General features: G+C 36.1%; 2 protein-coding genes across 9 annotated transcripts; one reads left to right on the top strand and one right to left on the bottom strand.

Annotated features, from left to right (window-relative positions):
* Positions 1-706: 706 nt before the first annotated feature.
* Positions 707-10187, bottom strand: ebag9 (estrogen receptor binding site associated antigen 9). Of its 3 annotated transcripts, none has more exons than XM_048152293.1 (7): positions 10075-10187; positions 7763-7859; positions 7498-7573; positions 6772-6930; positions 5861-5968; positions 5589-5680; positions 707-2019 (listed from the first exon to the last, which is right to left on the bottom strand). In XM_048152293.1, the coding sequence occupies exons 2-7, from the start codon at positions 7843-7845 to the stop codon at positions 1902-1904; spliced, it is 636 nt and encodes a 211-aa protein (XP_048008250.1). In that variant the 5' UTR covers positions 7846-7859; positions 10075-10187; the 3' UTR covers positions 707-1901. The 3 variants fall into 3 exon arrangements, with proteins under 3 accessions (XP_048008250.1, XP_048008249.1, XP_048008248.1); XM_048152292.1 differs by lacking the exon at positions 10075-10187 and adding an exon at positions 9857-9991; XM_048152291.1 differs by lacking the exon at positions 10075-10187 and adding an exon at positions 8284-8660.
* On the top strand, positions 9986-24006 carry zdhhc3a (zinc finger DHHC-type palmitoyltransferase 3a). 6 transcript variants are annotated; one of them, XR_007178965.1, is made up of 8 exons: positions 9986-10173; positions 11672-11991; positions 12766-12890; positions 13910-14006; positions 14268-14349; positions 15830-15960; positions 22211-22340; positions 22541-22679. XR_007178965.1 is itself a non-coding variant. In XM_048152287.1 (8 exons), the coding sequence occupies exons 3-8, from the start codon at positions 11692-11694 to the stop codon at positions 22754-22756; spliced, it is 951 nt and encodes a 316-aa protein (XP_048008244.1). In that variant the 5' UTR covers positions 10309-10447; positions 10720-10763; positions 11672-11691; the 3' UTR covers positions 22757-24006. The 6 variants fall into 6 exon arrangements, 5 of the variants coding, with proteins under 5 accessions (XP_048008243.1, XP_048008247.1, XP_048008246.1 ...); XM_048152287.1 differs by lacking the exons at positions 9986-10173; positions 22211-22340 and adding exons at positions 10309-10447; positions 10720-10763 and having other exon boundaries at positions 22541-24006; XM_048152286.1 differs by lacking the exon at positions 22211-22340 and having other exon boundaries at positions 22541-24005.
* Positions 24007-25444: the final 1438 nt, after the last annotated feature.

The raw sequence follows: 25444 nt of genomic DNA on the forward strand, positions 1-25444 counted from the left end.
TGCATGAAATGTCAAGACTGAACAAATGCTTGCTGTTATGTACTGTTAGCCCAGTTAGACACTACAGCTAGCTTTTAGATTATGTTCCAGACTAAGAAATGAGGAGATCCATGTTATGTATTGTAAAAGATAACAGTGTTAGTATGATTTTGCTGAGGTGTTTTCTCTTTCTCTCTCAATGCATTTGTGTGATGCAGTTTTGGACAGTCTTTGAACAGTGTTTATATACATTTTATTTAATGAGCATGATCCAGAAGTCTCGATTACAAAGACAAACCCGTGTGAAACCAAAGTCAGGTGCGAAAAGATGCGCAGAGCTGCAGAAGACAGCATGTAATGTATAATTCAGTCATAGTTTATTTTCCTCTCTCCGTGTAAGTGGGTCAGGCTGTGGGAGGATTGGTCGGCTGGGGGGGCGTTGCTGAGGCAGATGGGGATTATGACATCACATTCTCAGAGCTGGAATATTCCACCGGTCCGGACAATGCGTCTGACCTTGAATATCACAAATTATGACAGCTTTATGATGCTGATTGAACAATTTAACAGTCTGGGTACAAACAGACCGAATAGAGTCTTGTATTGCTGATTATGTTCGAAAAAAAAAAATCCCCAAGACATCTTTTTTCCATTTCTTTTTTTTTTTTTGATGAAGAAATGACAGTAGAAGATTCTGGAACCCTCCAAATACGAATAAACCACTGAACAGATATCCAAACGTTTATTACAGCTAAGGCTGGACTGTGCAAAATTGTAAAAACAACTTAAAAAGGCATGAGCATGCATGAGGGGGAAACATAAATGATAACAAAAAAATGAGATTTTATTCAGTTTTTCATTCAGTTTAACTGTGCATGTGGCTCTCATGGCTTCAGGTTCCTTAATAATCACAGCATGCAGAGGTTAATTTCAGCTCATCATCATTTTATCAAAAAAACATGATCAATTTATATATTTTTAAGAGATGGGAAATTCTTTAATAGTTAAAGACACAAAGTTATTCCCCTGGTGAAAGTCCCTTAAAATAAATGGTGAATGTTCATCTCAGTTAATGCTCTTTCCAGTAACAGAGTCTTACTAAAGAAAAAAGATGGTTTGGTTGCCAATTTAGATATTTTAAAATTTCAGCGTTTCCATGACGACCAACCCACATCTCTAAAAAGCGCTCTCCTCGAGTCTCAGCACATACTGTACATCTCTGCTCTCCATTTCCACTGACAATTATTTAACTCTTATACACAGATGACCCAAATCATTTTTGTCTTTATAAAAATCAAGATCAAAATATAAGGTCTTGAAGGATTATTCACAATTAAGAGCATGATTATCAGGTAAACTGAATGGTAACAGATTAAATAGAATGTGGAGAGCAGAAACTCAAGGTTGCATAAATTTGTTGATTATTTTGAAATACTGAGATCACCCATTTCTGGTGAGGTCCAGTGTTTAAAGCACAATTACAAGACTTTGATGAAGAAAAATAGATGAGGAAAAAGGCAAAACAACAACAACAACAAAAAAAAAAAATGTAAAACCCAAAATGAATGGAATTCCTTATCTAAAATTATTCTGGACAAAATCGTTCAAGTGTTATAAATACTGACAGAAAAAAAAATTCTAGTCAGAGAACAGTCATAACTCATAAATGAAAGGAAAGATTTTTTTGTGCTGTGTTCTGTCCAATGCAAAAAAATTAATATAAATAAAAAAAAGAATCCCAAAAGAAACAAACACACACACACAAATGCACATACACACACACACAAAGACGGCTGATGGACTAAAAAAAATATCCGAAAGAGTTGAAGACAGCAGTGTGGAGGGCAGGACAAAACAAAGTAAAATGTAATATGAACAGTTGTTTGGCTGTTGTTTTGAGTGTCCGGTGCGCTGTATTAATGTTATGAAAGTTTGACAGCGATCTTCTGCTCTTTTTTCATCATTCTCTGTGCCTCTTTCTCCATTTTCTTCCTCTGTTGCTCCATGGCCCGTCTCTCTCTCTCAGCCAACTTCTGCTGCCTGTGTTCAGGATAGACAGAGAAAGATCAATTCCATTGCATTTATGGTCAATTTAGAGAGGGGACTCAACAAACATGACCTTTCAAATATGATGTGATACATGACAGATCAAACAAAGTAAAGCTTAGTCAAGGACTGGCACAATACAGTGCAGACTGAAATCCTCTGTGATTGTACACTGACACCTAGTGGACAAAAACAAACAGGACACAACCAAATTCTTCCTCAGAGTGAATTGTGTGTTATTGCCAGGCCCGCACAGTATGTGCTGAGCTGATTTCCAAACAACTGTAACTTCTGACTAGACATGTGCCGAAATACAGTAATACAACCCCAACACGCATGAGCAAAATGGCGGAATGAGTGAAGCAGACGAAATGAATAAACACGACGTTCACTCTCTGACGGTAGATGGCGCTTATAGAACAGCAGAACTCAGCCGTTGTAAACAAAGCTGCTGCTTTCTTTTTTGTTTTAAATAGCCAAAACAGCTGTTCAAACAGCTGCACCAAATCTTGAAGACTTAATAGCTGTTTATTTTCAAACTTAAACATTTTTTACAATTTAATCTGGACTAAAACATGCCCTAGATATTGATTGAAAATGTTCTGATTCTTTATTATTGTTAATGTATTATTTAACGATGAAAAATAATTCTAAAGGCATTATTTAATCTTAGTTAATGTTAATTTTAACATTTGCTAATACTTTATGAAAATCAAAAGTTGAATCTGTTAATATTATTTAATGGACCTGAGCTAACACAAAGACTATAGAATAACACAAGACGTGTCACTCGTATTGTTTTGAATGGGATAAAGTGTAACGCGGAATAAGTCCCGCCTTCTAAATAAGAGCTAATCGCCGACTGGTAAAGTCATCGCGTCACTTCAGCGGCCGTTAGAATCACAGTCAGAGCCGCGCATTTAGGTCTGCGCATGCGCATTAGCTTGATCCAGCCTGAATTTTTTTTTTTTTGTCATGATTCGAGTGTTTAGAAACTAAATTTATGAGCCGGTTGTTGTTAGATTTCATTGGTGATTTCAAATATGAAATTTAATCGTAAGGTTGGCAAACAGCTTTGGAGAATTTGACGTTTCCCCATTCAAAGAGATTGCATGATGCCCAGGATGCCCGAGAGGCGTTTCAAAGATGGCCGCCGAGTGAAATTACTTGTCTTAAAGGTGCCCTCGAATGAAAAATTGAATTTATCTTGCCATAGTTAAATAACAAGAGTTCAGTACATGGAGACATACAGTGAGTCGCAAACTCCATTGTTTCCTCCTTCTTATATAAATCTCATTTGTTTAAAAGACCTCCGAAGAACAGGCGGATCTCAACATAACACCGACTGTTACGTAACAGTCGGGGTGTACGCCCCCAATATTTGCATATGCCAGCCCACGGTCACAACATTATCATTATGAAAGGCATTAGACAAGGGCATATAACTGACATGATCCATGATATCATGATATTTTTAGTGATATTTGTAAATGTTTCGTTAACATGTTGCTAATGTACTGTTAAATGTGGTTAAAGTTTCCATCGTTTCTTACTGTATTCACGGAGACAAGAGCCGTCGCTATTTTCATTTTTAAACACTTGCAGTCTGTATAATGCATAAACACAACTTCATTCTTTATAAATCTCTCTGTAATGTTTGCTTTAGCCACGCAGCATAGCCTCAAACTCATTCAGAATCAATGTAAACAATATAACAGTATACAATACTCACATAATCCGCCGCATGCATGCCGCATGCATGACGAACACTTTGTAAAGATCCATTTTGAGGGTTATATTAGCTGTGCAAACTTTGTTACGGCACTGTTTAAGGCAAGCGCGAGCTCTGTGGGCGGAGAGCACGGGATTTAAAGGGGCCACAGTATAAATCGGCACGTTTATAATGATGCCCCAAAATAGCCAGTTAAAAAAATTAATTAAAAAAAAATCTATGGGGTATTTTGAGCTGAAACTTCACAGACACATTCAGGGGACACCTTAGACTTATATTACATCTTTTAAAAACATAATCTAGGGCACCTTTAAAGGGACTTTGGCTAACATGAACTAACAATGAACAGTTGTATTTTCATTAACTAATGTTAACAAAGAATAATAACTTCTGTAACAAAAGTAACAAATGTAGCTATTGCTAAATGTTAGTTAATGTTAATGTATTAACGTTAACTAATGGGACCTTATTGACCTTAAAGTTACCTCTTTATAGTTCTTTTGCACTTTAATCCGTGAAACATTTGCTTACTTTATACAATTTAGTGTACCGTTTTATTGTATTTAAATGTTCAGAGTTCTTTTTGTTATAAGAAGTTATTTAACCTGTTGTTAGGAGAACAATTTTTTTTTTTTTTTACTTAATTCAATATCCTATGTACTATCCTATAATATAATACCGTATATTGTGATAAAAGCTTCTGCAATTATCGTGATTTGAAAATTTGATACAGCTGATTTTACATTCCATCAGTAAGAGCAGAGTGTGAAGGTTGAATTAGCAGAGTAATTAGCAGGCTCATCTGGGACCAGGACAGAAAGTCTTTGTGGTGTATCGAGTATCCAGGGTAATGTCGGGTAACTACAATGTAGGATGAAACACATCGAACAGGAGTTGACGCAAGAGGAAGCTGTCTGAAAGGGATGTCAAGGTGCTAACCTGTATTGTATCCAAAAAGGCGTAAAACCACAGCTGCCCAACACACTGCAGAATTAAATGTGCTCCTCGACTCTCCTGTTCGCACCAGAACTGTTTGTGGGGAGCTCCACAATGTTAATATTTATGGTCGGGCTGCTATAGCCAAAATTTTGGTCACTCGTGCCAATGCTGGTTTCAATGGTGCCAACAGTGCAAATCTTGGGCTGTAGACAATGTGAGACATATTGTTCTCTGATGAACCACCTTCACTGTCTTTCCCATATCCATGGGAGTTACGGTGTGGAGAAGCCCCAAAGAGGCATAACACACGGAGTGCTGCATGCCCAGAGTGAAGCACGGGTGAATCAGTGATGGTTTGGGCTGCAATATCATGGCATTCCCTACTGTGCTTGATGAGCGCATCACTGCCAAGGACTACTGAATCATTCTAGGGGACCATGTGCACCTATTGGTTTAAACATTGTACCCTGAAGGGGGAGCCGTGCATCAGCATGATAATGCACCAATACACACGGCAAGACAGAATGATTTGATGAACATGAAAGTGAAGTTGAACATCTCTCCTGGTGGCCTGCACAGTCACAAGATCTAAATATTTATGAGCCACTTTCAAGGTGTTTTGGAGGAGCAAGTCAGAAAACGTTTTCCTCCACCAGCATCACATAATGACCTGGCCACTGTTCTGGAAGAGGAATGGCTCAAAATCCCTCTGGCCAGTATGAAGGACTTGTATCTGTTATTCCCAAGATGATGTGACGCTGTATTGGCTGCAAAAGGAGGCCCTACACCATACTAATAAATTATTGTGGTCTAAAACCAGGTGTTCAGTTTCATTGTCCAGCCCAATATAAAATTGCGGAACACCTCATAATCTGTTGGTAATGCATCTTACCTCAGCACTTCTTCTGCCTCCCAGGCTGCATCTGCCTCATCCTCCCAGGCATTGGAGTCCTCCTGCCAGGTGTCCAGGTCCCCCAGCTCCGCCTGCAGCCCACAGAGAGTGTTTTTGTAAATGTTGTATAATTTGGTCCACCAAATAAATTAATGCGAGTTGATGGAGTTGGTTGCAGTCAGATAAAGAATTATTCTCTATAAATTCTCTCTTTTTGCTGATCTAGAGTCACAATAACTGTGTGAACAACATTGTTACTTTGTATTACTCACAGAGGGCTGGATGAAGGACATGTCCTGAGTGGCGGCTAGTCGGCTGGAGAAACCCGAGGAGCTGTCTGGCATAGAGAAATTCAGAGGTTCCCTTTTCTTCAAGACAATCTGGAAAAGGAGCACAAAATGTATATTATATTCTACATTATTAATAATAATACAGTATAAACCAAAGTTTGGGGTCTGTAAGATTTTTTTAAATGTTTTTGAAAGAAGTCTTTTATGTTCACCAAGGCTGCTATTATCTGATTATAACAGTAAAAACAGTAATGTTATAAAAAGTTATTTTAAATTGTAATAAAATTATCTATTTTAATATATTTTAAAATGTAATTTATTCCTGTGATGGCAAAGCTGAATTTTTTATCATCATTACTCCAGTCTTCAGTCACATGATCCTTCAGAAATCATTCTAAAATGCTGATTTGGTGCTCAAGAAACATTTATGATTATTATAACTGTTGAAATCAGTTAATATTTTTCTGGAAACCGTGACACATTCCTCTGGATTGATGATGAACAAAGCTCAAAAGAACAGCTTTTTATTTGAAATTGACATCTTTTGTACTATTATATTATTATATATATATTTTTTTTAAATCTTTTGAACGGAAATGTATATTACACACAAATGGGATGGAGAAGGCCAACATTTGCCCAATTTTTAATCACAACATGAAACCTTTTATTCACAAAGCCACAAGATTTTATTGAATTTCATCGATTAAACTATAAAGTCTCTTTTATTTCAACAGGATTTAACTTCCACTTGCCCTAGCTAATAAAAAACAAATGTTAAAAAAAGAGAGAAAGCAAGAGAAAGACATTTACTAGGACAAAAAGAAAACAAACGACAATGAAATGGCAGCAGATGTAACAGAAAATGAAGCAGGCCCAAATAATGAACCTACTTTTTGTGTTTTCCTGATGGTGGGAGCCATGTCTTTGAAATAGTCCGGCTCTTCCTCTTCAGCTTCATTCTGTGGAGGTGGAACTATCCCATTACCACCTTCAATTTTGATACTCGTAGGAGCTTCCTCATCCCATGAGCTCCACTCCTCAATCTCCGGCTATTTTAATTATACAACAAACAAATATTCACTTATTTAATCAAGCAGAGGTCGAACACACCTAATGACTCACTTGTTTCATTACTGGATAAATCAGCGTTTTTGAATGAATCTCTTGAATGAATGATTCAATGACAAATACATTCACTTGTCGCCACCTACTGGTGTAGCGATGTAATGATACAATCTTTATTTGAAGTGTCAAGTTACTTTTAAAAGGTGATTAACGAAATTAAATAATGATACCGTGTTTATGAAGCTGTTTGATACCTTTACACTGACAACTGCTCTCTCTGGTTCAGAGAGCAGAATAAATGTTCCGCTGTGATCGCACTCGTCAAAGGTTTAATAGACATTGCCGAATTGTTGTCATTTAGGAATAAGGTTGCATGGGTGTTTTATTTTGAATAATTTGCAATTAATTTTGCAGCTCTAAAAAAAATATACAAGCTAAGCCTACATATTTTCTGTCTTTGAATGTAAATGTAAAAGTCTTCACTGTCACATTATTTGATCAATTTAATACCGCTTTTCCATACTGTATATAACGTTTTAGCATTCTCTGACCTGCTTTGGTGAAGAATAATCAACTGTGGTCGGGAGGGTGATCTGATCCCCACTCAGCTTGCGTGATCTTCCAGTCCTACGTTAACAAAAGACAACAGTCAAAACACAGTGTAGCAGAGGAAACACATTATCACAGCATCACCTCTGTAAGGGACATGTTCATCTCTGGATCCTCGTTCAAATGTCAACAGTTGCCCTAAGGCTTCAGACTGACAATCTACAAGATAAATAAAATAACAAATTAACAAAATTAATTCATTCTCACCTGCAAATCAGTCTTTTCAAGAATGAAAATATAGATGCTAAGAAGGTGCATATTTTAAAAAGGCGAAACTGTGTGATGGCCATGTTATGAGTGATATCTAAAGAGAAAGAGAAAGGGTGTATGAATTAATAATTTCAAAGTACAAACATATCAAATTTCAAAAAACAAACAAATGAAGACATTAGCAATCCAGACATATGGATTATATGAAGGTACTGAAAAAATCCATGTCCAAGTCCTTGGAAACATGTAATTTTCAGGATTAGCAAATATTCTGTTTTGAGGTTTAAAAACTAAGCATTATATCATATACTTTTGCTTCACCCATTTTGCCATATTGACCTTTACCAGCAACAATCAAGGAAGCAAATGAACTGCAATAGCAATTGCTAATGTTAGCTACTAACATAGCCAGCTGACATCTTTGTTGCTTGATGAGGTAACTTCGCTTTAGTTTTCATTCACAGATCTTGTATGGGTAAATTAATTACCAAATGGTACAGATCCATCTAGTTACTCACCCGTCAGGTCAATTAAAGAGAGTTGATGTGGGTAGAATCATAGCACGGGGCTAGCAGATTGATGCAAATACAACACTTGATCTCTACAGATGGCACGAACAGGGAGATTAGTGTGTTTTGGCAAAGAAAGAGTTTAGGAGAGCAGAACCATCATGAATGGCGGCTGTCAAGGTGGTCAATCTCATCCATATTACTCTGATGCAGGCAGCCATCGTCTCTTCATTGTACCACCTCACACCAACAGGGAACTGATCAGGAGTCCCTGGGTTGCCAGATTGCCCGCATAAAATAATATCCCGGTTAAAACGTGTAATATTTGTTGGTGTCAGCAAAAGACGCAAACACACAATTTGTACTAGGAAAAGAATGTGTTTTTTTTCACAATAAAGAAACATGCCTGTTCGTACTGGTTCTGTTTGTGCTCCTTATGATATATACGCAAAAAGAATAATTAACCATTGTTCTTTTGCACGAATACTTAGTCACGTTGTTCTGACAGAGAAAATGAAATATAAAATAAAAATACAATTTCAAATAAACTTAAATAAAATAAAATGTAAGGTTTTGTCAAACAATATGATTTTGTTTAACAACGTGGTTTAGAACGGATGTGCAACCTGGCAACCCGCATGTTAGGCTATTTTGCGCAATTTTTAAGGGACGCTTTAAATGTTCAGCCATGCCACACAATAAAAGTCCGTGCTTGAAAATGTACCCTTTTTTTCCTTTTCAAAATATAACTACAAAAAAAAAAAAAAAAAAAAAAATCTAAATATAATTAATCACGCACGCAGTAATTTTAGTAACGGGCAGTGGGTGATAAAATTATAAGAGACTAAAATTCATTAACTCATTCTAAAATATGTTCTGTAAAAAACAAACAAAATGTCATTCATATGTTTGCAAAGAAGACTATACATGTTAAAAATAGTCTATCTATCTATCTATCTATCTATCTATCTATCTATCTATCTATCTATCTATCTATCTATCTTTATTATACTACAATTATTAGCATTAGTTCTAAATCAGTGATTAAATTGATCTGAAATTATTTATTTACATTGTAAATATATTATGTTATATTTAGGATAAATATCCTCAAAGCAATGTTTTTTCAAGACACTTGCTTTGTTTGTGTTTCACAAAAATAATCAACGTCCCACATTATAATGTGAAAAATAAAATAAGAGGCTAGAATGGCAACCTGCAATCTTAAAATATGAGCGAAAATATTAGGTTAACTCTAATTGGTGTGTGGAAGGTCTAGCTATACCACGAGGTATCTGTTACTTTTCTCTCCGCTGGTCAGGACGAACCAATCACATTCGTTTGTGGTCACTATAAGTGCTACATTAAAAGTCTTTTTACAAGACGTTATCGCGGTGATATACATTTGTGTATCTGATTCAGTTTTTTATGAAGTAACAGTTTTAAAGGATTATAATTGTATTAGTACAAAATATATCCAATAGTATAAAAACAACCAGAGATTTGAATGCTGGTCAATGGGACATTGGGCTTTCAGAGCCTCCAAGCGCCCCCATAGGCGCCCCCTAATACAAGAACTCACGTTTCAGTCTCCTAAGCAACGCCTAGCAGTCCAATGGTTCATTTTCTGGAAGTGGTTTCCATTTCGGATCGTGATCCAGTTGCGCCTCCAGTGAAAGGGAGGTGTGGCTATCAGTTTCTCCAGTGAAGGGAGGAGCTGGCACCACACAAAAATGCACCATTTCACCAGCTTCCGTGCATTAATCGAGTAAACCAATTTTTTTTTTTGTTAAAACTAACCTGGAACATGTTCCACTGTTAGTGTGATCCATGCATTATTGGATCTTCTCGGCCTTGGTTGGGCGAACAAACGCGAGGAGCACCAATGTCGCCAAATATGTGAGTATCGCCATGGCCAGGTAGCGCAGGTTTCTACACACAGCTGGCTTATTGAATTCAGTTGTATTCAATCAATATCGTGTTATTATTAACTGTCATGTCACGCACTTTCTATTTCATGAGATGTAATTATATGATGAACAGTGCGTTTGGATGCTGTGTGTTATTGCTGATGTCTTGGCAGTTGGCACAGTCAGTGCGTAATTTACGCCATTGTGTTACTCTGTCCCGTTTCTGCTGCTTTGGCTTGTCAGACCAGATTTTGGGCTGTTTGGTGAGGTTGATTTTGAAACGTGTAATGATAATGCTAAATAACTGGCACTCTTGAACAATGCTTGACTATTGTGGACCCAAGTAGACAAGAATGGCATCAGTAGGCATAAAAGTTGGATGTAGTATTTGTGGGCCATAGGGGGGAAAAAGACTGGAACTATAGTGTGTCCTCTACTGACATTGTTGATTCTGCTCAAGTGACTGTATCTGTCAGACTGCAGTTCCCATACTGCTGCGTCCACTAAATATGACCTTCTGTGTCTCCTAAATCAGTGGATCTCAAGCTTCTCCAAGTCCCCCAATTATCAAAGATGAAGGTATCTTTAAAAAAAAGTTATTTCTGGTACTTCTTCTGAAATTACAAAACTGCTAGTTTTCAAACTTTATTATATATGATTAAATGAAATATTAAATTATTAAATATAAATTATTCCATAATTCTACAAAGTTACTAAAGGTTCTAACTAGTTACTAAATGTTCTTCAGGCTTCTTCTTTACACTTTTACACAAACTTAGGACTACTTGACAGAAGTAGTTTCCATCCATCCAATTCTGAGTTGGTGTGAATGTTTATTCATTAAAATAATGCCCATGATCTTTTAACATTTTATTAATTTCCATGGCTCTTCCAGATCTACAAATTACACTTTTTACAATATATATGAGGTAAAATGACCTCATATATCCATATTTTCCAAGACTGGGAATCCTGGTTCTTACATAAAAATGACTGTTGTTGAGTGAATGAGTTAAATAAGAAATATAATGCTTAGGCTAGTCCTAGACTAAAATGCATGTTTGAGCCATTTTAACTGAAAGCAATTTGTACTGATATATCTTAAAATATGTCACTGCCATTGTTTTGTCTCAAGATTCACACCAGTAATATTTTTTTTCTAGTGAACGTTCATAAGAGCTACTTAAATGCTCTAATTGATCTAAGGCCTAATCCTGGCTTAGGCTAAGCCCTGTCTGTGAAACTGGGCCATAATATCTTTTTGATTTGTGTTTTAGCTTATTTGAATCATTTTAATTCCTCTTGCTGCCGCTTTGGATGTTTTCTGAGGCCCCCTGGTTGAGATCCACTGTCCTAACACATCTGTACTTCTGCTTACCGATTGGTTTTGTGTGTTTTGTGTACTAAAAATAGACTGTGCACTGACTTTTGCAATGAAATTAGGCTGTTTTATTCATCTTTGACTCTTTTTCTATCATCCCCGACAGGATGGCATCTCTGTGGTAGGATGAGAAGTCCAGTGCCGCGCTTCAGGGACGTCGAGAGGCAGGCTGGCGGCCTGCAGCCTGTACAGTGTCTTCCTCCCTGTCATGAGCGACAAAACAACATGTGGTTCATCAGAGATGCCTGCGGCATCGTTTGTGCGATCATCACCTGGTTTCTTGTCTTCTTTGCTGAGTTCGTCGTGTTGTTCGTCATGCTGATTCCATCGAAGAACCTCACCTACAGCCTGGTGAACGGCACCTTGTTCAACAGCCTGGCCTTCCTCGCCTTGGCGTCTCATTTCAGAGCCATGTGCACAGACCCGGTGGGTTTTACCTACAGTAATAAATGCTTTCATGGTGCCTGCTCGGTAGGGGAGACAATATCCCCATTATGAGGGGATTTTATACAGTATATAGGGGGAATTATAACACTTAGAAATGATATTAACTTACTATATCTATATATTATATCTACTTGATTATATTACTTGTATAATTAACATTTATATGTATATATTATTTTAAATAATAATCTTTTATTATTATTAATAGCTTAATATTAATGATAATTTTTATTATTAATATTATGTTGTTTCATTATATGTTAATATTTTGGTCAGGGGCGTTACATTTCCAACACACGCTCTAAGCTGTGGACCAATCACAACAGACTGGGGACGGCTGACCAATCAGAGCATATTACGCTTTTTAAAGAAACTGAAACTAAAACTGAGCATTCAGACAGAGGGTGAAAACAGGTGCTGCAACAATGTAAATTATAAGAAAATTAATTAAAAAAAAAAAAAAACGTAGACCCCGTAAACAAAAATATGAACCTGTAAATGAGCATAATAGGGGCCCTTTAACAAACAGAGCAAGCCTAGATGTAAAATAGACATTAATTTGAATTCAGTAGGAATCAAAACTTTACACAGCAAAATAAAAATAATGGGCATAAATGTCATCACATGTTTGCAATTTAAGAGATTTAGTGTTTGATATCTGCCCCCAGTCTCCCCTAAATCTTCAGCAGGGTGTCATAAATGCTTTCCATACCACTATTAAAATGTTGCTGAAGTTGCCTGATGCTTTCTTAGGGAGCCGTGCCAAAGGGCAACGCCACTAAGGAGTACATCGAGAGCTTGCAGCTGAAGCCAGGCCAGGTTGTTTACAAATGTCCCAAGTGCTGCAGCATTAAACCGGATAGAGCTCACCACTGCAGGTGAGAGAGGAACATATGGAGACAGGGTGTGTTCACACTTGGCAGGTTTGGTTTAATTAAAACAAACTCTGGTGCGATTGCTCTGTTAGTGCGGTTCAAGTGTGAACACTGCCATCCGAACCCTGGTGTGCACCAAACAAATGTTGTGTTCATATTTCAGTCAAACTGCACCAGAGTTCGCTTGAAATCAGTCTCGGTTCGCTTTCAAATGAACTCTGGTGCGGTTCTACTGAAATATGAATGCAACATGGACCATAGACATAAACAAAGCTCTTTTTGTTTGTTTGTTTTGTATCTTTAGGTTCGGTGTTGAAAATGACAGTGTTAATGATGTATCATTTTACAGTTTTACATTTGACAGTGTTAATGATGTATCAAAATGTATCATTTTCTTTTTTGGTCCGGACCAAAAGAACCAAGGGAACTGAACTACAAGTGTGAACACACGTATAAATGCATAACTGCAGCAGCACTATACATCATGGTCATATTAATCTGCAATTTTAGCTTTTTTTTTCTGCATTAAAGGGATAGTTCACCCCAAAATCATTTACTCACTCTCAAGTAGTCCCAGACCTGAATGAATTTCTTTGTTCTGCTGAACACAAAGGAAGATATTTGGAAGAATGGCAGTAACCAAACATATCTCGCCCTCCATTGATTACCATAGTATTTATTTTCTCTACTATGGTAGTAAATGGGGTGCGAGATCTGCTTGGTTTCTTGCGTCCTTTCAAATATCTTTCTTCTTGAGGGTGAGTAAATGATGACAGAATTTTCATTTTTGGGTGAACTATCCCTTTAAGACAGTTGATATCATTTTAGATGCTTTATATCATCCATCTTTTAATCATTTGCACATTTCGTACAGCATTGTCATGTTCCGAGTTGGTGTGTATTTACATATATGAAGCTGAATATTTTTGAAAGCTGTATCTTCAGTTCAAACCACTGTTTAAGTTACAAACAATCTTTCACTTGTTTTGCGGTGTTAAAGTGACTTTTTCATCTCATTTTAGTGTTTGCAAGCGCTGTATACGTAAGATGGATCATCATTGCCCTTGGGTAAACAATTGTGTCGGGGAAAATAACCAGAAGTACTTTGTGCTTTTCACAGTAAGTACTAAAAAAAATCTCATCCTGCACACATCTAAAAATACCACAAACACAGTTGTGTTTGCCACAGGTTGTAAGCATTTTACAAGCGTTCAAAAGTAGTCTTGGACTTTCTGATATAAGACTTTAATTACTCCCCTATGAATTTGGAAGTATTAATAATATTAATTTGATTTTAATGATTTCACTAGGGATTTAATTGTATATTATTTGAAACCAACACTAACAAACATCTAACGCTGGTGCTGATGTGTTTTTCAGATGTACATTTGCCTAATCTCTCTGCATGCCTTGGTAATGGTGGTCTTTCATTTTCTCTACTGCTTTGAAGATGACTGGACAAGTAAGTGAGAAAAGCAGGTTATTGTTAGCTAGACAGATAACCCAGTGACCTCTAGATGTTAGGGTCAGATGGCAAAAGTGTGCAATTTTGAATGTTGTCCAACCTTTGCAAATCCATAAAAGTACTTCTTAAAGCGACAGTACACCCAAAAAATGAAAATTCTGTCATTAATCACCCTCATTGCAAAAGTGTTTTTCTTTCCAGTACATTGTGATTTATATATGGGTCATTTTTTTCCCCTTCACTTACAATGTAAATAACCATTTTAATCTGCAAAAGCATCATAAAAGTGGACCATAGTCTGTGTGCTTGGGGAAGTTGATCCTTTGTTGTGAGAACAGAAAAGTGCTGCTATGCCACTTTTTATGATGGACAGACTATATTAATAATGGCACCTTTTTATTGGTACTAAGAGTGGTCAAAGGGCAGGTAGTGAAAAAGGGGAAGTGATACAAGCAAATGTTTAAAGCAAGATTCAAACTCAGATTGCACAGATGAGCACCATGACTTAATGTGTTCGGGGACGTGTGCTAACCTCCCTACAACAGCTTCTGTGACACTTTTATATGAAATTTTAATTCAACATTGCATTATTTATTTATTTGTTTCCTCTCAGGAATGCGTTTTAACTTGTGTTTAATGTTCAGTGTGCTGGAGAATACACTCACAGCATTATTGGGAGGTTTTTTGGATGAAAGAGAAAGCCTGTGTTTGAATGATTTTCATAATCACAACCATTTAAAATATTTGGGCCAGTAAGATTTTTAGTAGTACTTTTTCATCAAGGATTTATTAAAATTGATCAAATGACTTTAACACTGTTGCCAAAAAAAAGGTAAATGCTGTTCTTTTGAACTTTCTATTCATCAAAGAACCCTGAAAAAATGTATCACAGTTTCTGGAAAAATATTAAGCAGCACTGCTTTCAACTGTTTCATATTAGAATGATTTCTGAAGGATCATGTGACACTGGAGACTGGAGAAATGATGCTGAAAATTCCATCACGTAAATTGCATTTTAAAATATAAAAAATAGAAAACAGCTATTTAAAATTGTAATAATATTTTACAATATTACTATTTTTAATGTACTTTTGTTTAAATAAAGTCTTGATGATCATAAGAGACTTCTTTGAAAAACATTTTAAAAATCTTACTGACCCCAAACTGTATATTTATATCCAAAACAGTGTAATCAATGGTGTTTCCAAACAGATCACTGGTATATTGCTAACTAAGCTTGGCTAAAAGATAAAACCTCTTAACCCATGTTTAGATGTGTTTAGATGCTTTCCAACCGTGTTTTGTCCTAGTTTGCACATGCAAATATAGATGTGTTGCCAGATATTCATACCCGTAAACCCTCTCTTTTTTTATTTTTCTTCTGGTTACAAATATTTTATGCAGTAGTTGTGTTAGTATATTGTATAGCTTGTGATAAGGCAGTGTGTGTGTGTTCCCTCTCCCCTCTTGACCCCAGAGTGCAGTTCCTTCTCCCCTCCAGCCACTGTCATCCTCCTCATCCTTTTGTGCTTTGAGGGCCTCCTCTTCCTCATCTTTACCTCTGTGATGTTTGGCACCCAAGTCCATTCCATCTGCACAGATGAGACGGTAAGAAATCGCTTCCTTTCGGCAGTGGGCGTATGTGGTGGAGGTAGTGCCTGTGGCCTGATATGCACTGTTATTTTTAGGTTAATGTGTGGACAGTTTTACCAAAAATGCTAGTGTGCTTGAAGTGAAATGTGACATGTATATAACAAGTATAACTAGGTCATTGTGTATTGAACAGTAATACTCTTACATATATCCGAGCTGGTTATTTGGCACATACCGTTCCTTTTTTGTTATTATTAAAATATACTGTACATGATGACACACGATATTGGCATTTCACATACGAGTCCAAGTGATCCAGTGCTTTGGGCAACATACTTGCATAACACATGTTCTTGTGAACTTCTAACAACTGACCTGGTAAACACAATCCACACATATTCCTGTCCTAAAGATGCAACAATATCCTTTAAATCTTATTCTGAGGAGGATGATATTTGACAATGCCATCGGATTCTCTTTGATGGACTACAATGGTGTGTGACTGTGTTCTGTATCCACTAGATGCCTTTGATAATTGCAGGTGTGCAGCATCTGCTCAGAATAGCATACTATCATACTACTTAAAGTGTACTATTTCTGCAGTATATACTCTACCGTTCAAATTTTTTGAATGCTTCTATTCAGCAAGGGTGCATTAAATTGGTCAAAAGTGACAGTAAAGACTTATTAAAGCTGCAGTCCGTAACTTTTTTGGGTAAAAAACGATCCAAAATCAATTTTTGAGAAAGTACATAACCAGCCAGTGTTCAAAACTATCTCCTTATCTTAGCTCGATTCACAACGGTAAGCTTGTAATAATGTTTAATATTAAGAGTGACCTTGTGGATTTCCGCGGGAAATTCAAGCATGCAGAGCTAAACGATCATTAGATTTAATCACCATTTGCAGCGCGATTTATTGTAGGCTAATGCTTTTTTCCTCAGTTGGTCAGAACAAAATTGGCAGATTTGTTACTTTCTTGTCCAGATGACATTTTCTGGTGAAAATTCTTACTTTGGTCATACTTCAAGACTACAATCTGTGATTCTGAAGTGCAGTATCCACACCGGTGTGCTGACTGACAGCAAACATTAGATTCATCCGCGCTGACGAGCTGTGCCAATGCACAACGCACATACAGATAACTGTTCCGCATATGACTGCAATCGCAGGTTTCAAACAGAGATGGCGACAAAGAGGAAAAATGCTGGACTGCAGCTTTAATTATATTTCACAATATTACTTTTACTGTTCTTACTCAAATAAATGCCATCATGAGACTTCTTTCAAAAACATTACAAAATGGACTTGAAAATGATCAAGATGAAAATGAATCTTAAATATTAAAAAAATAAAAATATTAAGCAGCACAACTGTTTTCAACATTGATAATAATAATAAGAAATGTTTCATGAGCAGTAAATCAGCATATTAGAATGATTTCTGAAGGATCATGTGACACTGAAGACTGGAGTAATGATGCTGAAAATTCAGTTTTGCATCACAGGAATAAATTAAATCTTTAATGTATATTAAAATTTCACAGTATTACTGTTTTTTTTCTGTATTTTTGATTAAACACCATTACAAAAAATTAAAAAAACAACATTATAATATCAAACCGACCCCCAAATTTTTAATGGTAGTGTATATTGTGTGCAGTAAGCAAATTTCCAACAATGCAATGCGTTCAACTTGAACTCCCTTTTCCAGACTGATGAATGAACTAAAATAATTGTAGTTTTAGAAAAAATGTTGATAAAATATTTCCAAAAAGATGAATATTGGATGTGACCCATCATCCCAAAACACAATGCACTCAATTTGACCTATTTTCATAGTGTGGCGAATAAACCTGAAGTAATGTCAAATGTACTTAGCCTTCTTGAATCCTTATTTGTTTGGAATATTGTGAGTTAAAGGGATAGTTCACCCAAAAATGAACATTTTAATCATTTGCTCACCCTCAAGTTGTTCTAAACCTGTATGAATGTCTTTCTTCTGTTGAACACAAAAGCAGATATTGACTTCCATAGTAATATATATATATATATATATATATATATATATATATATATATATATATATATATATACTATGGAAGTCATTGGGGCCCATCAACTGTTTGGTTACCAACATTCTTCAAAATATCTTTATTTGTGTTCAGCAGAACAAAGATATTCATTCATGTTTGGAACTACTTGAGGGTGAGTAAATGATTACAGAATTTTCATTTTTGGGTGAACTATCCCTTTAAGGCATTTTACATAAAATTGGATTATAAATGTTACATTTTATAAATAAAATGTAATTGTAGCATGCTACTGTTTGAAATACATACCATTACATAATGCACTGTTTCACAGTCTTTTTATAAGATAAGTGGGTAGTGTACAGTATACTGCACTGAATGGACTAAGCAGTATGCTAGTATTTTATTCTGAACATAAACTTAATGGCATGATTTTTCACTATTAAAAACACTAAATTAACTCCTCTAAAAAGAAAACATGGTTAAAGTTCTGTTTTATGGAATGGGTCAGTTGTTCTTTTCCTCTTTTGTTTTGTAATATTCACACACTCTGAAGTCTCGGTTATCTCTTGTTTTTAGGGCATAGAGCAGTTGAAAAAGGAAGAGAGAAGATGGGCTAAAAAAACAAAATGGATGAACATGAAGGCGGTATTTGGACACCCCTTCTCGATAGCATGGTTTAGCCCGTTTTCCACACCTGACCACGGGAAAGCTGACCCCTACCAGTATGTGGTCTGAGCTCAGGAAGCTTTAAGATAGAGACTCGAGTGCACTTGGACTGCCCTTATAAACAGCGTCTTTTAATTTGTTTGTAATCCCGACTTGAGCGAAGCATTTACCAGTGACACTAAATCACCTTCATCTTCTTTTTTTCTTTTTTTTTCAGGGAACAAATGATTGCATATCCAATTATCCTTGCCTCTATTTATTTTAATTAAAAACAGAAAGTGGAAGCTTCATCATGTCATAATCTCAAGCATCTCTGCCTAGCTACACTGAAATAAAGATGAATGATGTGCACATAATAGAAGCCAATTTATGCTAATATAATCACTGTTGTAATCTCTTCAGTATCTTGCTGGACTGTCCAAAATGGTAACCTACTTTCTGAAATACCTTCAAACGTCCTTTTAATTATTTATACCTATCTACAATATAAAACCCCTGTTCTTTCCTGGTTTACAGCATAAGAGCACTGACAACCATTCACTAAAAAGGATTATTTTTCTTACATACAAGAAATTTATAAAGGGCCGTTTACACCATGGATGAAAACCATATCTGTTACTGTAAAGTTTTAATAATCGTTGTAATTCTAGGAGAATACGGAAGTCAACACCAGAGCTACTATATAACAATAATGACACAGAGGAACGATATTGTTGGAATCACTTTCAGAATGATTTTTTTTTCAAGCTGATGAATGATAACAACAGTGACAGTCAATCAAAATCCACACGACTTTAAGGAGCTTGAGCATTTCAAGCGGCAGATGACATAATTGCGGTGCGCACTTATGATAAACAGAGAATTATCATTTGTTGGTGTGGATGCCAATATTATTATTGTTATGGTCCTTGGTGTGAACAGGCCTTAAAGCGGTAGTTCACACAAAAATGAAAATTGTCATTAATTACTCATCCTCATGTCATTCCAAACCCATAAGTCTTTCGTTCACCTTCTGAACACAAATGAAGATATTTTTTGATGAAATCTGAGAGAGGTCTGTCCCTCCATTGAAAGTCTATTGACCCAAGTCGCTGATGCATCAAAACGTTCATACAAGAGATCGTAAATCCAATATGAATCAAGCGGTTTAATCCAAATTTTTATTTTACTATCTCTTTATGAATGTTTTGAACTGTCAGAGATCTGAGTGAATAGACTTTCAATGGCGGGACAGAAATCTCTCAGATTTCATTAAAGGTGCCATCAAACGTTTTTCTACAAGATGTAATATAAGTCTAAGGTGTGCCCTGAATGTGTCTGTGAAGTTTCAGCTCAAAATACCCCATAGATTTTTTTTAATTAATTTTTTTAACTGCCTATTTTGGGGCATAATTAGAAATGCGCCGATTCAGGCTGCGGCCCCTTTAATTGCTTGCGCTCTCCACCCCCTCCCGAGCTTTCGACTCTATCGTTGCATAAACAAAGTTCACACAGCTAATATAACCTTCAAAATGGATCTTTACAAAGTGTTTGTCATGCATGCTGCATGCATACATCGGATTATGTGAGTATTGTATTTATTTGGATGTTTACATTTGATTCTGAATGAGTTTGATAGTGTTACGTCTGTTACGTAACAGTCGGTGTTATGTTGAGATTCGCCTGTTCTTCGGAGGTCTTTTAAACAAATGAGATTTATATAAGAAGGAGGAAACAATGGAGTTTGAAACTCACTGTATGTCATTTCCATGTACTGAACGCTTGTTATTTAACTATGCCAAGATAAATTCAATTTTTAATTCTAGGGCACCTTAAAAATATCTTCATTTGTGTTTCAAAGAACACAAACTAAATTCTTTTGGCTTTAAATGAAGTGACATGAGATGACATAAATTTTCATTTTCAGGTGAACTATCCCTTTAACATGGGTTATTGACTTTGGCTGTATACAAAATAGTATAAAATATTATTATAGGAAGTTTGATGGGGGTGTAAATATTTGTTCTGACAAAGCTTGAATTCTAAATGATTCTATACTAAATGATGTGGTCGTGACATTTGATCACAATTTGGTTTGATTAACTTTGAAAATGGTAATAAACAGAAATGTAACTAAAAGGACAGTTCATACTGTAGTTAAATATTAACAAAGTGATCTACCAGTTTTTGCATTCACAAGTGTTCTATAACAGAATTTAACATGTAGATTGGATATCATTAAACATTAAAGGGATAGTTCACCCAAAAATGAAAATTCTGTCATCATTTACTCCCCCTCAAGTTGTACCAAACCTGTATACACATCTTTGTTCTGCTGAGCACAAAGGAAGATTTGTGTAACCACAACGAATGAAAAATGTTTGTAACCAAGCAGATCTCGCCCCATTGACCACCATAGTATTTTTTTTCCAACTACGGTAGTAAATGGAGGGTGAGATCTATTTGGTTACTGACATTCTTCCAAATATCTTCTTTGTGCTCAGCAGAACATAGAAATGTATACAGGTTTGGAACAACTGATTCTGATGACAGAATTTTCATTTTTGGGTGAACTATCTCTTTAAATTCCATACTCAGTGCATTGTCAGATCATTTTTACACCCCTAAAGCATAACAGTGAAAATAATTCCATTGAAATAATTATTTTATAAATGTACAGAATGTTCTTTGAGATATCAGAAGTACTTTTGCTGTTATACATAACATTTTGAGTGATAGCAGCTCTTACGGTACTCCATTACAGAAATAAATAGCTGATTTTCTTGTTTCCATAAACCTGGTTAGCAGAAATGTATAAGAAATTGTGGGAATTTGACCATAAGAAACTACGTTTATATACAGTATATAAAAAAATCTGGATAATACATGACAGATAAAATGTGTTTTCAACAACTTCACTGATTCACCATTGTTGCCACTGTTTTGGTTAACTGCATATATTTTACATTTTATTAATATACATTTTTGTTATGATGAACAGATGATATGTGCTTTAAGTGTGTATGAAAAAGACAATCATTCTGTTCTTCTTTGTCAAATGGTGAATTAAAAACCTGAAACACTTGGTCATTAGTGCTTTATATAACAACACATCACTTCTAAAGTGTCTTGCATTGGATTTCCTAATTGCACAACCACACGCAAAACCGTCTCTGCTTCTGGAAAGTCTCAAAATGGATTACAGGAAATTCAGCAGCTGAAACACTGTCAAAGTTCAAATGTTTTCAAAATTGCTTGATCTGTATTTTCCTGTCCACTTCGTTTTTGTCTTTGACACTAACCTAGTTTCCCCAAACAGTCCTTGTATATTTTTTCTATTCTTTTGTGTTGTCTTATGAATGGTTCCCTTGCTCAGAAATATCCAGCCTTTGTGGTTTGGGGTATTAAAATGAATCTAAAAGCAACTAATTATATTTAGTATTAAATTAGGCTGATGTCCCTGTTTGATTGGTGTGATGGAGGTAAGCTTTGATTGCTACCGATATAAAGGCCGTTCAAACACATTCAATGTGCGTTTGCCTGATCGCATGCTTTTTAAAATGGTCTGTCTTTCTTTTTCTTTAGATATCACCTTTGGAATGTGAAGGCATGCTGCATGCTTCATGTGTTTTAATTTGTTCCGTAAAGTGACAGTCGAACCATTTCTGCCAGTTGGGTTCTCTCTCATTAAAGATTAAACACCAGCAGCACGCAGGTGCATGAGTAAAATAATTCACTTCCCATGCCCATTTTTTATTTTTTTACCATGGTAACCATTTGCTTTCTTTTCAAGTCACTCAATGGAATGTAAGTTTTTTTTTTTGACAATATGGATGTTGTTTTCCATGTATGTGTGGTTTATATTATTTCATATCTCTTTTGAGAGTCACAGAGGTGATGTTTTTCTTTATGCAGGGCATTGAAAAGTTAAAGCGTGAAGACCCTACATGGGAGAAGACTACATCCTGGGAAGCTATGAAGTCGGCATTCGGAGGTCCTCTTTCTGTGGCCTGGTTGAGCCCTTTCACAGATCTCTCGTGCCAGAAAGATGCTTTGGATCCTGTTCCAATGTTCCCACAGGGTGAGATCATTGAGGAGGATGTGATTGAAATTCCTTTGGAGCCTTATTAGATGACAAGGTGTTTGCTGCTTAAATCCTGATGACTGAAATGGCACATTTCCTGCCTTGGACTGGCAAAGAGACTACTGTGAATATTTGAATTTGGATTGTTGTTTTGTTTTTTTACCTATGGAAACAGCATTTTTGTACTGTACCAAAGTGCCTTGAAACAGTATTTGCAACCAAAAATACATCTCACTATTCTAAAGAGAACCTTGTGTCATGCATAGAGATGTGACTTTGTCAGGAGCTCATTATACAAGCTGTTCCTGGAGCAGTGATGTTTACACACCTGGGCAAAAAAATGGGCCAAGTCCAAAATGGCTAAACACAAAGCTTTCAGTTGTTTTAACCACAAATTATTGGTCTGGAAATTGGTGAAATTTAAGCAAATGAACTACTTAAAAAGTCAACGCTGTCTCAGAAAAACATCAAAGGCAGAATGAAGTTTTTGGCAGAATACGGGAAGTTGCGTGTGGAGTGATGAATCACAACGAGACACGAGTTGTGGTGATGCTCCAGAGCGGTGTCTTTGAAAATCTGCCGAGAAATCTAATAATAAATGCATCTCTACCACAGTGAAGCACTGAGAAAGAGGTGTCATTGTTAGCTGCTGGCATTGGTGAACTACTTTAATGTGAAAAGAATGCTTTGGAGTACAGGAGAATATTGCAGAATGGCTTGCTTCCACAAATTAAAAGTAATTATCTAAAGAGGAATGATCAGATGTTATTTTTTCCCAAATTGGAAAGACAACCAATACGTGGCCTGAGAACAAGTCCATCAGACTCATATTTTGGCCTGATCAAAGTCCAGATTTGAACCATATAGTGAATATTTAGTCTCACATTAGACTCAAACAAACTGGGGGACATTTTTCAACTACATGAACTGTTTGAAGCCATTAACATTGAGTGGAACAACACTGACTCTCCTTTTAAAAAGCTTTCTACAATTTGGGGAAGGCTATTCTGTGCTAAGTTATTTTATCTACAGCATTTGTGCAATTCTTGCTTTTCCTGACCAGTGATTTGTGATTAAAATTGTTAAGGCCATTAAATGACCACTAAATATTTTGCCACTTTTGGCTTGAACCATTTTTTGCCCAGGAGTTTAAAGTTTTAGTTTATAAAATATTGTATTAAGTAACTGGAAGAGAACTTTTTCCTCTAGGACCTTTTTAAAGGGATAGTTCACCCAAAAATGAAAATTTTATGTTTATCTGCTTACCCCAAGCACATCCAAGATGTAGGTGACTTTGTTTCTTCAGTAGAACACAAATGATGATTTTTAACTCCAACCGTTGCCGTCTGTCAGTCAAATAATGGGAATGAATGGGAACTCGAACAATAAGAGTTGAAAAAACTTGCATAGACAAATCCAAATTAAATCCTGCGCCTCGTGACGACGCATTGATGTCCTAAGACACGAATCGATCGGTTTGTGCAAGAAAACAAACAGTATTTATATCATTTTTTACCTCTAAAACACCACTATGTCCAACTGCGTTCAGCACTCGTTTAGTAAGGTCTGATCGTGCTATGACAGCGGAAGTGATGTCTCGCGCTTATACTTCATTGTCAGAGCGCGATCAGACCTCACTAAGCGAGTGCTGAACACAGATGGACATAGTGGTGTATTAGAGGTAAAAAAATGATATAAATACTGTTCGGTTTCTCGCACAGACCAATCGTTTCGTGTCTTGGGACATTAATGTGTCGTCACGAGCCGTAAGGTTTAATTTGGATTTGTCTGTGCATGTTTTTTGGACTCTTATTGTTCGAGTTCCCATTCACTCCCATTATTTGACTGACAGACCGCAATGGTTGGAGTTAAAAACCATCATTTGTTTTCTACTGAAGAAACAATGTCACCTACATCTTGGATGCGCTGGGGGGTAAGCAGATAAACATCAAATTTTCATTTTTGGGTGAACTATCCCTTTAAGATGTATCATCAGTTAAAAAAAACATATATATAATCTCTGAAATACTGCCTTAATGTACTACAACACTTTTAAAATGGCCTGGCATTGAAAGGCACTAACTCATGACTATGCAAATTCCGGTGCAGTATTTGATAATATAAATTTATGGTGCTCATATGCAGACCTGTTGAGACTTTTCCATAATTAGTAAAAACACGTGCAAGATTTACCATCCCAGGATCTGATTGATATATTACCTATTTTTATTGTTGTTCCATATCATATCTTTTTTCCATTGTATTTACAACCTTTTAAAAATAAATAAATAAAACATTTCCATTACAGGCTTCTTATTTGTTATGTTTTGAATTTTTTTTAAATTGCCTGATATTTCTCTTGGCTGCACAACTTCAATTTAAGCTTCTTCAAATAAATATGCTGTTTTTCACAAAGTCCATAGTTGTTTGAATTAAAGTGTATGGTGGCAAGTGGACTATTATACACCCACATAGAACCAGGTCAATTTTCAGATGTGATTTCTAAGCAGAATACATTGTAATGGCCAGCTGTATTCAACAGTTGCTGCTTTTGTGGTTGGGTTTAAAATAGAGTCCAGGGGCCACATTTATTACCAAAATTGCGTACGCATATTTCTATGCCCATTTTTTGCCAATTTTCCATGCACGTATCAGGATTTATAAAAAATAAACTTGCCGTAAATGTGTGTGCTATATACGGAAACTCTAGACCATGCGTAACTCTTCTTATTTTT

This window comes from Megalobrama amblycephala, linkage group LG13 (genome assembly GCF_018812025.1).
Source record: "Megalobrama amblycephala isolate DHTTF-2021 linkage group LG13, ASM1881202v1, whole genome shotgun sequence".
NCBI classification, from domain to species: domain Eukaryota; kingdom Metazoa; phylum Chordata; class Actinopteri; order Cypriniformes; family Xenocyprididae; genus Megalobrama; species Megalobrama amblycephala.

Coding starts and splice junctions, on each gene's coding strand:
- zdhhc3a (XM_048152286.1), top strand. CDS start 11,692: ATGAGAAGTCCAGTGCCGCGCTTCAGGGACGTCGAGAGGCAGGCTGGC. Junction 11,992..12,765: donor GAGCCATGTGCACAGACCCG/GTGGGTTTTACC, acceptor ATGCTTTCTTAG/GGAGCCGTGCCAAAGGGCAA. Junction 14,350..15,829: donor CTTTGAAGATGACTGGACAA/GTAAGTGAGAAA, acceptor TCTTGACCCCAG/AGTGCAGTTCCTTCTCCCCT.
- ebag9 (XM_048152293.1), bottom strand. CDS start 7,845: ATGGCCATCACACAGTTTCGCCTTTTTAAAATATGCACCTTCTTAGCA. Junction 5,681..5,860: donor TGTCCTTCATCCAGCCCTCT/GTGAGTAATACA, acceptor TGTGGGCTGCAG/GCGGAGCTGGGGGACCTGGA. Junction 2,020..5,588: donor GAGGCAGAAGAAGTGCTGAG/GTAAGATGCATT, acceptor TCCTGAACACAG/GCAGCAGAAGTTGGCTGAGA.